The 12328-nt window shown below is 41.4% G+C and overlaps 1 protein-coding gene across 1 annotated transcript in view; it reads left to right on the top strand.

Moving 5' to 3' along the window:
- The window catches only part of pitpnm3 (PITPNM family member 3), a 118175-nt gene extending 112855 nt beyond the window's left edge, over nucleotides 1-5320 (top strand). Inside the window, exons 17-20 of the mRNA XM_080731552.1 lie at nucleotides 701-884; nucleotides 2452-2580; nucleotides 3120-3514; nucleotides 5193-5320. Of these exons, the coding sequence (XP_080587678.1) occupies nucleotides 701-884; nucleotides 2452-2580; nucleotides 3120-3437 (631 nt within the window). The 3' untranslated portion in view covers nucleotides 3438-3514; nucleotides 5193-5320. The remainder of the gene's footprint in view (nucleotides 1-700; nucleotides 885-2451; nucleotides 2581-3119; nucleotides 3515-5192) is intronic.
- The last annotated feature ends 7008 nt before the right edge of the window (nucleotides 5321-12328 follow it).

Below are 12328 nucleotides of genomic sequence, written 5' to 3'. Positions count from 1 at the left end.
TGTGTGTGTGTGTGTGTGTGTGCGTGCGTGCGTGCGTGCGTGCGTGCGTGCGTGCGTGCGTGCGTGCGTGCGTGCGTGCGTGCGTGCGTGCGTGCGTGTCTTACCATATTCAGCCAGGAAGAACCACATCATGAGTGTCCCTATTATGGGGTTACCATTATTTGACGAAAATGCCACATCTACAAGCTCACAACACATGCAAATGTTGTGTTGTGAGCTTGTAGATCTCTTTTTTTCCCCTCTTTTCTGCAAAGACATTTAGTGTGGTGGGAAAATCACTAGTATAGACCCCCAGGTGACTCCAGTCAAAGAAGTACTGTATAAGTGGTTGAGGATCCTGTTCAATGAGTAGTATTTTTCGACTCTCTCTTTCTGAACACAGACAATTCTCAGAGAGTTGACAGGCACTGGCGGCATTCCATTCACGATGCAGTTTGTTTACAGATGCTTCCAATATGCATTATGTGTGGATGCATTTTCATAAAAATGATTGCCCCAGAATAGGGGGATTTGTGTGGTTAAACAGAGTGCAGACAAAATTCTAATTAATCACAAGTAGATGTGCAATTGTGTTTCCTGTGATGTCTTCAGTCGTGTTCTGAATAATGAAGAAAAACCCTTTCTGCTAAACTGAAACTCCCAGGCAGTAAATGGCACTGAATTAACAACGTTAAATATTTCTGTGTCTGTCTGCATGCAGGCACTGGCAGGACCTGGGCTATCTGATTATTTACATCACAGGCCGCCCTGACATGCAGAAACAGCGTGTGGTGTCCTGGCTCTCTCAACACAACTTCCCACATGGAATGATATTCTTCTCTGAAGGCTTGGTCCATGACCCTCTCCGCCAGAAGACCATCTTCCTCAGAAACCTAGTGCAGGAGGTACATGACATTACTTTTTCACACACGCATACACACGCACACACACACACACACACACACACACACACACACACACACACACACACACACACACACACACACGCATACACACTCACACGCGCATCCTCATCCTTATTCCACTTGTACTCAAAGCTCAAGGTCACTATGAGCCATCCCATCAGTATGAACACAATATCTCAGGAACGCCTGGATGGAATTTCATTACATTTGGCATGCATTTCACCAGAGCTAGTGTAGCAGATGTGAGCCACCCAGCTTTTAAAGATAAAGTGGTTAAGGGCTCTTTTACTTACATAAGAGCCACACAGTGTAACAACCTTGAAACCAGTGTCAAACTGACAACCAATCTGAGGTCTTTTAACACAATTACTGCCTTTTAATCTGAAGGGATGCTTGGTGCCTTGGTGCCGCGCCGTTTCCTCCGTAGGCTGCCGCTATTATTTTGAAGGGCCGGAAGGGGGTTGTTTTTGTTTTTTTTGGATTATCACTTGACGGCAACAATTACGTCATCTAGTCACATGACAGTGTGAGCCCAGAAGAGAATCATGGCTGCGCCCAGCCGAGTGTATTTGTGTACATTATACAGGCCATGTATAATGTACAATGTCTCTTTTGGAGTAAATGAAGTCTCTTTATGGACCTCTCAATGGATTTACTATGGAGGACGTTCACTTCGCGTGCACGCCCGACGTGCGTTGTAAACAAATCGCGGACATTACCGATGCGGGCGCGACCGGAGCGACGTACAGTAAGTAATTATACCTTTACTGTATATACAGTAAGATTGACAGTCCTCACCGTCAACGGCAGCATGGTTTTAACCCTTTCAATGACGGTGAGGACTGTCAACGGCAGCAGAACAGTTAAGCAGCTGACAAAAGCATGCATTTTCGAAAAGGTTCCCCTATAGAGGGTCATTGGCAGGCACATGCACACATAGTCATCAAAGGGGGCTTGAGCCCCTGCCCTTTTATCCATCTGTAAAAGGTGAACTCTCAAGACCATGCGGTATAAATATGGTGAAAGAAATGCAAATGCCATACCGAGTTAGCATTTAGCAGCATCTTATGTTGAAAGAATTGCACTCTCTGTGTAGAAATCCATGCCATACGCCACATCCCCAGTATTGACTTATGCTTAATTCAGTGTGGTACGAAGTACCGAAAATAGCCTAGTTTCGGTATTTTCACGAAAAGTGCCCTTTTAAATATGTCAGCCCCTGCCTTTCTAACATTCTCTGCACGTCCCTGGTCATTAGTCTAGGGAAAGATAAGGGAGCACTTGTTGATATGTATGTACTGTATATGTCATGTGTTTTCTTGTAATTTATATTTGTATTTTAACTTATTAACTGTTAAGTGTTGGAGGACCTCAATGGAAATTGGTCTCAGGAGTTTCTTTTGACATCCTCGAATTGCTGTAACCGTGTGGTTTTATTTCTTTTTCAAAGGAATCAAATCAAATCAAAGGTTATACAGGTTATGCATGAGGTTATCTAAGTGTCTAGACAAAATAATTACCACCTGTTTGTTTCCCCTTTTGCCAGTGTCACATTAAGATCAACTCTGCCTATGGCTCCATGAAGGACATCTCTGTTTACAACATGCTGGGCCTCAGCCCTTCCCAGATTTATATCGTTGGTCGGCCTTCTAAGAAGTACCAGAATCAATGCCAGGTAGCACAGCTTTTGTCTGACCCTCTTAACTTTCTCTTTTTTTTTAATTCCATCAAGTTAACAGGGTGGTTCATGTCTATTGACAATATGTTTCCATTTTCTTGTTTCTGTTTTGGTCTGACGTTTTTGTTCTCTGCTGTCATTCTACATTTTGAACCCCCTTTTTAGTTTTCTCATTATGATTAAAGATGCAATACAGGAGTTATTTTAACCAATTCATATGGTTATGTAATATAACTAGATTACGTAATATAATTAGAACTATTTACCATGGTTAGAGGTGGTCTAGAACCTAGTCTTCCATTGAGAAATTGTGACGGTGGTGTCCCACCTATACTACTGGTAGTTTACAACGTCAGTAAACATTTGAAGCAGGTGGTGTGCTGGATTGGATTCTAGATGTGCCACCATCTTTGTTATAGTCTACACCTCGGAGCAATTAACTATCTCCATCGGGAGAGTCAGACAACGGACATAAATCGTATGGATTGGCTTTAGTATTCTATTTCTAACACAAAACCCTTTCTCTGTGTTTGTAGTTCCTGAGTGAGGGCTATGCAGCACACCTGTCCTCCCTTCAGTTTGGCCACAGGGCCAGACCTAAGAAGACCTCTTCAGTTCGCATGGTTCTGAGGAAGGGTTCCTTCGGTCTCTCAGCCAAGCCTGACTTCCTGTGTAAGCGCACGCATCTGCGCAGGACCATGTCGGTTCAGCAGCCTGACCCCCCCTGTTCCATCAACCCCAAGCCTGAGCGAGCCCAGAGCCAGCCAGAGTCGGACAAGGAGCACGGGGGAGGAGGAGGCGGGCCCGGAGTGTGGGGGCGTGCCTCCATGCTCCGTGGTGACACCACCCCCTGACGTCAACAAAAGAGATGGAAAGATGGAAGGAGGACAGAAGTTGAAGACAGGGAGGGGTTTTCGTGTCCAGTGCCATGGTAAGAGACATTTATACGGTGACCTGCCTGAAATTCCTGGTCCTCAAAGCAGTGGTGGAAAAAGTACTCACTTAATTTACTTAAGTAAAAGTATCAATACTGCAATATATAAATACTCTCTGTTAGGGTGCCCTCACACCAAAATACCTAGAGTGGAATCCGCCAATGCATTTAAATGAGAATGGAGCGTTTTTTTTTTTGCCAGTACAGGATTTCTGCAAAAAAACGCTCCATTCTCATTGAAATGCATTGGCGGATTCCACTATTTTGGTGTGTGGGCACCCTTACAAGTTAAAATCCGGAATTCAAAGTGTACTCAAAGTACCAAAAGTAAAAGTACAAAATGTTTGAAAATAGCAGATCTACAGCTTGTAGATAAAATAGGTATAAAATAGGGCTAAAGTGGTTTATGTATGTTTTATAATATTATAATTTATATCTGTAAAGTAACTAGTACCGGTAACTAAAGTTTTCAAATACATGTAGTGGAGTAAAAGTACAATATTTGGATCGGAGATGTAATGGAGTAGAAGTATTTAAGTACAGACAGGTTCTACGGCGCGCCTCAGCCTACACAGCTAGTCTGGTGCATCACAGGAGCAGGGACAGATGAATACAGAGGAGAGAGACAGTTTAGGCCTTTTATTCAGGTGCTAGTACAAAAAAGTCATGTCAATATTGTTTGTACTAGCACTTGAATAAAAGGCCTAAACTGTCTGAGCTGCACCATTGTCTCTCTCCTCTGTAGAAGTATTGGAAATTGGAAATACTCAAGTAAAGTACAAATACTAAAAATGTACTTAGTTACTTTACACCACTGACTCAAAGTTATACATGAATAGAAATCTAACGTGGTTGTGCTGATTCTGCTCAATGACGTTTCTGTTACTGCATCAGAATCATATTTAGTGGAGATCGTGGCAGCAATGTTCGTTTACATTCAACATGCATCACCACCCTAGCGTGTCTGGCCTAATTAATTATAGCCCTGTGTGGAAGATTGATTGACAGGTCATGATGTTATTGGTTATAACTGGTTAGCAACTGCGGATGTAATAAAGCATTAATTTCTTAGCTCACCTTTAACTGCCTCCAACGAGCCTTACATGGTTAGCTCCTTGTTGAATATAAAGCACTTACAGTAGAGTGGCCAGAAGACTGAAAAAGCTATATGAATTATGAATTCTAGACCAATAGGGAGAGGGGGGTGAGAAAGATAGGACATTACACAGTAACATCTGGAATTATATCTCTTATCTCTTCAGACCCTAGAATTAAAGTAACACTCCAGATTTGACTGTACTGTTAGAGATGGATGAAGACAAGGATCTGTGCGCTAGTATATAAATATTCATGGGGTAACCATGTCCTGCAGTAAGTTGCTATTTTTAGAAACAGTTGATTAGAGGGCCGAATCCAAATTTCCCCATGATCATGATGATACGAGTGTCTGATGAGCTGCAACTTCAGTGTCCTCCCATACCTGATATCCCCCCATGTTATAGATTTGGAAAATATTGTCTGTGCGATTAAGACGATTAGAGCATCTCTCTTGACAGCCTGCAGAGATTAATGTGCAGTTACTGAGCACTCCAACAGCAATCAGTGTGTCAACGTTTCACTTGGCTTTGGACATAATGTAGGACCCTTCACTCATTTGTCTCTTTCATTTTGACAGTGTTGTTTGTAAATTGGATCTTCTGCTGGGAACCCCTCCTGGCTCTGTTTTAACTGCTGCTGATGATTGGTCCTCTACTCCTTCGCCAGCTGTTGAGCCTGCTATCAGTGTTACTGTGTCTTCATGCCTGACTTTTTTACATTTAGTTTGAAATGGAAAATTTGAATTTATTTATTCTAAAGCCACGGTTAAATTTGGATGGTGTGGCAGTAAAAAAAAGGACCATCAGAGTGAGAAACACATATACAGACAGACAGACACGCACATGCACGCACGCACGCATGCACACACAAACACATGCACGCACGCACGCAAGCACGCACACACTACAGTATGTTCAGGTTCCCTAGTGTTAGGATTATCCCAGTCAAAGCAATGTATCATCCACAATACCACATTATGGCCCCATGGGGAGAGTTGTTCAAACAGGGGCACATGGAGACGTGTGCAGTAATCCTCTACATACAGTATGTATAGTAAATGGCTCTTTGACACAGAAGCACTGTGGCCTTTGGGGTCAAGCTGTTCACATTGACTTCGTGGCCGTGAGCTGAAAGAGCTGACCCAACCTAATCATGACTTTGGCCTCTGCTTCAGCCTCACTGCTATTATGTCTCCCCCACTCCCCCCACCCCCTCTCTGCTTTGGAGCAATCCTGTAAGCAGAACCTGCTTTTGCACTGGCTGCACTGAACCGGTGGACAGCTCAGCTCCTGCCGTTGCACTTGCACTATCCAAGCCCAAGTACACCGCAGTAGATCACAGTTCAGCTGCGGTTCTCCATTTAGAAACACAACATTGTGTTTGTATGTTTGCTGCAAAATATCCACTGTTGTTGCCTGATGACTGCTGTATAAGACTCGAACACGAGGACAATGTGATTTGGAATGCTGTAACGAGAAGATGTTGAATTGACCAAAAAAATGTTTACAGAATTGTGTTTGACTGTAGAAACTAGAAAGATCCATGCAGTTGCAAAGACTAATGAGAATTTCCTATATATAGCTGTAAAAAATGTTTATTGTTATGGTTATTATTAGTTTAGTTGTCGATCAATTAATGGTGAGTTGTGTTAGTATCACTAATGCCAAGATATTGTAGTTGCAACATAACCATTTATTAGAACTGCATTTGAATGGACAGATTCACTCTGAAATAGTAGACTTGGGTCAAACTGTTGCTCTATGTGAGTCAAACATATTTTTTTATGAGGATATATTGTAAATACAAATATTTTCGATGTGCTTTTAAACATTTGTTGTTGGACTCATTGAATAGTTACTTTTGCCTTAAATTGTAATTGATGTTGTATACTGTAGATATATGAAAATGACATATTTTTTTTCTCAGACAAAGTATGAGTTTTACCTTCAAGACAAACTGCTGCGCATTGTGTGTGTATGTGTGTGTGTGTGTGTGTGTGTGTGTGTGTGTGTGTGTGTGTGTGTGTGTGTGTGTGTGTGTGTGTGTGTGTGTGTGTGTGTGTGTGCGTGTGCTTGCGTGTTTAGATTTACTTATAAATATGTGGAGCATTACAGACTGGACAAGCTAGGAAATGATGAGCAAATGTCTCTGTATGGAAGAATGAGAAAGTGGATGTACTCCATTGTTTAGGTGAGTTCAAGTGAGCAACTCGGTACCGTCTGTTTTTCAGAACAGATAGTGTATTTTTTTTAGGCTAAGAACTGAAGCACTGTTTCAGATGATTACATTTGGGAGGTTTTTTATGAAGCAGATGAGAAAGTGCAAGGCCTTACAAACTCTGCGATAAACAGAAAACCTGTGTGTGGGCAGGAATCCTGTCTTCTTAGCCCCAAAATGCCTTTTTTTTTTCACTCACGCCATGAAGACTCTGGATATTTGTCGCATAAGACAGAAGTTTGATTATAGTACATTTACCTAGCCTGATTTCAGACTCAGCTGGCGCTTGAGTCTGCCATTGTGCCCCCTCTGAACGATTTCTGGGGGAGAGACTTTTGTGCGAGCGTGCACGCGCGTGGACACGCACGGTGATCGTGACGCACCGTGATCGCGACGCACGGTCGCGGCGTGTGTGTGTGTGTGTCTGTGCCAGTGACTGCTTCCACACAGAATTCGGACGAATTCATTTACTCAACTTCAGACCAGAGAAACAGTCCACTCTGAGAGTTGGCAGGTTCTATGGGCTGGAACCAGGCTAAAATGTACCCCCATTGATTTAAATGCATTTGCGTCCCCATCCGGAATCAATAACATTTTTGTCTTTGGAGTGCGACAAAAAACAACTCAAGTCTCCATGGCGTAAGTAATCAATAGAAAAAAAGGCATTTTGGGGCTTAACTACTCCTTTAATTACGATAGAAAATACAGTATGTGGTTCTTGATACACACAGTATACTGTACAAGCTAAGGAGTTTGGAAGGAGAATGGATATATACATATATAACATGTATATGAAAATGAATAATCAAAATTATACTTTACAGAGCTTCTGAAGTGTGGAATAAAAATAACGTCCCTGTCCAAAACATAATAATTGTTAAATAATCGTTTAATATTGTTTTGTTTACGACTGTAAGCCTGCAACCTGTTATGTTATTCATAGGTGTTTTGGTTATTTTGGTACGGTAATTGTTTCCCTAAATATATTCTAGAAAGGCATGCCCTCGCGTTCATATGTTGCAGACCACATGATTGCTGTCTCTTATAGACATGATGGGGAAATAACAAACCTTATTCAACAGATGTGTTTTAAAAGTGAGGCTGAGTGAGTGTTGTTTTTTTGCCCTTTAATTATTTCCCTGAACTTCCAGGTTAAAGGTCCAGTAGGTCTCCCATTAAAATGTAGTATCTACATAGAATAGTTATTACAGCAAGTAAACGTTTTAGTACTAACCATGCTATAACAGTGTAGTGCACAAAATGTCATTGCTTGGTAACTGTATAGGGATAACAAATGCAGATATTGTACTTGTAAACTTTGATTTTATATTTAGATATGCTTATTTGTTACAAAGAACTTGCCATTTATCACCCAAGCAATGAAATGATCATTGCCATCAGTAAAGTGAAATCAATTAAATCTGTGTTATATTGGTGATATGTTTCCTCTTTTCTGTCATTAAAAATACATATGAATGATTACATATTTAAACCAGCACTTTATTATAAGCAATGGTAATGCTTATAAGAGTAAATGTCGATTAATGTTTAATGACTTTTGCATTGCATTGATTATTTGATAATTGTTACATAACGATCAAATTGTTATATGCATGTTGCTGTAGTTAATCGTTTATTATTCATTAATATGATATGAGCCAAACTGATGTAATTGGACAGTTCTTCATCTTATAATAATAAAAATAAAGTAAAGCTCCAGTGGGGCTGTACAATTACAAACAGTAGAACACTCACTGTACTGTACTGTATGTAGTGTAGTATACCACACACACACACACACACACACACACACACACACACACACACACACACACACACACACACACACACACACACACACACACACACACACAGTATGTTCAGGTTCCCTAGTCTAAGCAGTGTGTCATCCACAATACCACATCATGGTCCCATGGGGAGAGTTGTTCAAACCTGGGGACATGGAGACTTGTGCACACAGACACACGTTTGGGGGAAGACATGGCTGGTTAGGGGAACTGCGAAAACAACTGCCACGGAAAATGATTAATATTAGGCTATATTATTGCAATTCATTAATTAATTAATTGATTAATTAACCCTTCTTGTGCCTATCCCGAACAAGTTCGGCTTTATTTCAATCCAATACAATGTTTTATTTGCTATTTTACTTACCCTGAGCTGCTTGGACCAACGTGGGTGGTCCTGGCTCGTCCAGCGCTTACCAACGAGAGACGCTAGATGGTCCGACGATTTATTCCATTGAAAATGGTTTAAAATAAAGTTTAGAGCCCCCCCAAAAAAACTCAATCTATACTGTCGGCGGCGCGACGTGTTCCGGGGTGCCTATCCCGAACTAGTCCGGGATATTTAATAAAATGAATTAATTAATCGGAGGCCTCAACGAAGCCCCGGTCTAAATTTCCATCCATGCCCCGGGCCGAGACTCGGCCATCCACGGCCGGTAATCGGGCAACGCCGCCGCATCGCGCCGCCGAATCCAATAATAAGTCACATCTTTAGAGAGCATTTTCTCTGAATTGTGTTCCCAGACCAAAGACAACGTTTTTTTGCGACTGAAATAGCTTTAGATCGGGCTTCTAAAAAATAAAACAGCGACTGGCTAAGTGTTAGCTAACTTCCTCCTCTCGTCCCCCATAGCAGTGGCTGCAGTGAAAACACAAGGCAGTACTGTCTTCTTCTACGGAAGCTAGAGCGAAGGCCTATACAGATATTTCTGGCACTCTAGCGGCACCTTGTGGCCCGGGGCACTGTATGAGTTAATGTATGTTTTTTTTTTTTTTACTTATTTCCATACGACCCTTCTTAAAAAGGGAGCTAAAACATTAACTACAAGACAGGAAAATTGTTATTTACGTACTATTGAAATAATATAACATTTGAAGATTTTTTTTTTTTTTTTTTTTTGCTTTTAACTTTTGTATTACATAATGTAATACTTACATTTTTTGAAATGTCAGCATTGTTTTGTACGAATTTGTTGTAGTAACGACCTAGTTGTGACCTATGGTCGCAAGTTTACTATGAGCACATCTTGTCCGCGTATCTGTCTGTAGGTCACTGACACATCACTGTGACATCACAGGTGATATCACAGGTGACATCACCTATGTAAAAGTCCATATATGGGTATATGGAGATCCCTGATGTCATCAATATTAAGCATGCCGCCCAAACATGATGACATGTTGATTTAGTCCATCTTTTACAGAATTGTCCAAAGTAAAAGTCGGTTCACTATACTCTTTCACCACTTGACCACTATTTCCTGATCATTTGTTTCTATGACTAGATACATGACTGAAGCACAGTGTCTCAAGTGTACACGTTATGTATGGACTAATTATCCCTGCCAGGCCGAAAGGCATGGCCGAGACTTTGTTTTGCTCCCTGTCCGTATACGTCTGTGTGCGAGTCAGTGCGACTGTGTGTGTGTGCGTGTGTGTGTGTGTGCGCGTGTGTGTGTGTGTGTGTGTGTGTGTGTGTGTGTGTGTGTGTGTGTGTGTGTGTGTGTGTGTGTGTGTGTGTGTGTGTGTGTATGTGTGTGTGTTTCCGTGTTTCCTTTCTTCCGTCCGTCCGTCCGTCCGTCTGTCTGTGCGTCTGTGAACAGCTAATCTCTGGCTCCACATTTTTTACATGGGCCTGTTACAGCGCCATCAGGAGACTGATTTGTGCAAAACACATCTTTAGAAAGTATTCCTACAGATTTTGTCTAAACATCACGGAAATCGGTAGACAGTATCTCTTGTCATTAAACGAAACGGGTCTTTCATATTTTTCATATTCCATCCTGATTTGCTAATTGGCTTCCAAAGTTTGCAGGAGTGCTCTGTTTTGAACAAAAAGTCTCAGATAAAACTGTTGCACAAGTCAAGCTGAAACCACTCCAGTATATAATCAAACTCAACTCAATGACAGAAATCAGAGTATACAGAGTAGGCCTATGGCAATTTATAAAGTGCAAAGTAAGGGCAGAATGTGTGGTGTGAGAGGCCGGAGTGGAGAGACCATGACAGAGAGATAGACAGTCTGCATTAGCAAGATTACAGATTAAAGACAATCATTTGGCAAGTATCATTAAGTTTAATCATTTAAGTCAGCTCTTTTTCAAGACCCTATAGCTCTTGCTTTCAGACAGGCAGAGGAGACCGATTTTAATCAGGACGATTGATTGTATTGATCCGGTCCGTCCATTGTTACATTAGCTTGCAAGATGTGGGACACTGGACTATAATATGAACAGACAGAAGAGGGAAAAGCAGGTTGTGGAGACAAACATTATGATTTCAGACGAGTGACTTTGCCAGAATCAAACCCTCTTCCTGCAATTGCATTTTCACGGTATGTTAATATTAAAAGTAGGGCTTGCAGCCTTACTGATGCTTCAACATACTGTAATGTATTGAGACAAGACTAGACAAGACAAGACATGCACAATTTAGATCATAATGGAATAGTTGACAGAACCATTTGTGGCTCAGAACCAGAGTGCAAGAATTACCCCAAATAGTATATAAATATGCAGCAAACATTCACTACACCAGTTTACAACAGCAAAGATTTCCTTTGGTTAATACCAAACCCCATAAGTCTCCATCCATTCAGTTGATTTAATGGTTGGGAACGGAGCAGCATCAAAGATTAACATGTCACACGGTCTAGTGCCCTGATGGAGAGAAGCAAAGATTAACCAGTCAGTGTTCTGGCAACATGCCTGGGATGCAGCCTGCATGTGCCAGCATCAGGGGGGAAACTTCGATGGCCCGTTCTCTAGGCCATCTGTATCACAGTGATGGAATGCAAATCGACTACATGTTTAATGGGTGGAATTTGCACATACTTTACAAAAATCTGTCCCCTGAATTTACCTTTCCTAACTATAGGAGCAGAGGATGCCATTAATATGTGAGCTGCCAGAGTAGAGCTTAAAGGTCTTGTCACATCAAATTACTTAAAAAAAACTTTAATTAATTACTTAATTACTTTTGAAGGTTTCCTGAACTCAATTACAAAACAACTGAGCTTTGAACATTCAATGGATTCGCTGTGGGCTTTTCTGAATAATTAGGCTCAGAAAAGTGAAATGATTGGCCCCCTGTCTTTGATGTCACAGCCCCTTGTTGTTCCATCTCCATGACTCCATCTATCAAAAAAAAAAAAAAAAAAAATTACTCCATCTATCCATCATCACTCTCTCCCCCTACCCCTTCTTCACCTCTAATCAAGAGAATACTTCTCTCTGCCTCTTCATTGATCCAGGGGAGACCAGGCCTGTGAGACAACGTGGGTCCCTCACCCCGTCAGCTTTCAGGCCCTTGGGATAAAGGCTCTCTATAGCCTCTTCACTGTCTGTCCATCGAGTGTCTACCAGCAGAATAAATATACAATAGCATTCCCTCATACAGTATGTAGATACTTCTCCGCCATGAAAATAAACCCTTTTAATGTGTAATTTATAACAATCCGGTGTTCATT

Source organism: Nannobrachium achirus (genome assembly GCF_963921795.1).
Source record: "Nannobrachium achirus genome assembly, chromosome: 8".
In the NCBI taxonomy this organism is placed as follows: Eukaryota; Metazoa; Chordata; class Actinopteri; order Myctophiformes; family Myctophidae; genus Nannobrachium; species Nannobrachium achirus.
Note: the sequence above shows the minus strand (reverse complement) of the source record. Positions and strands in the feature narration are given on the sequence as shown.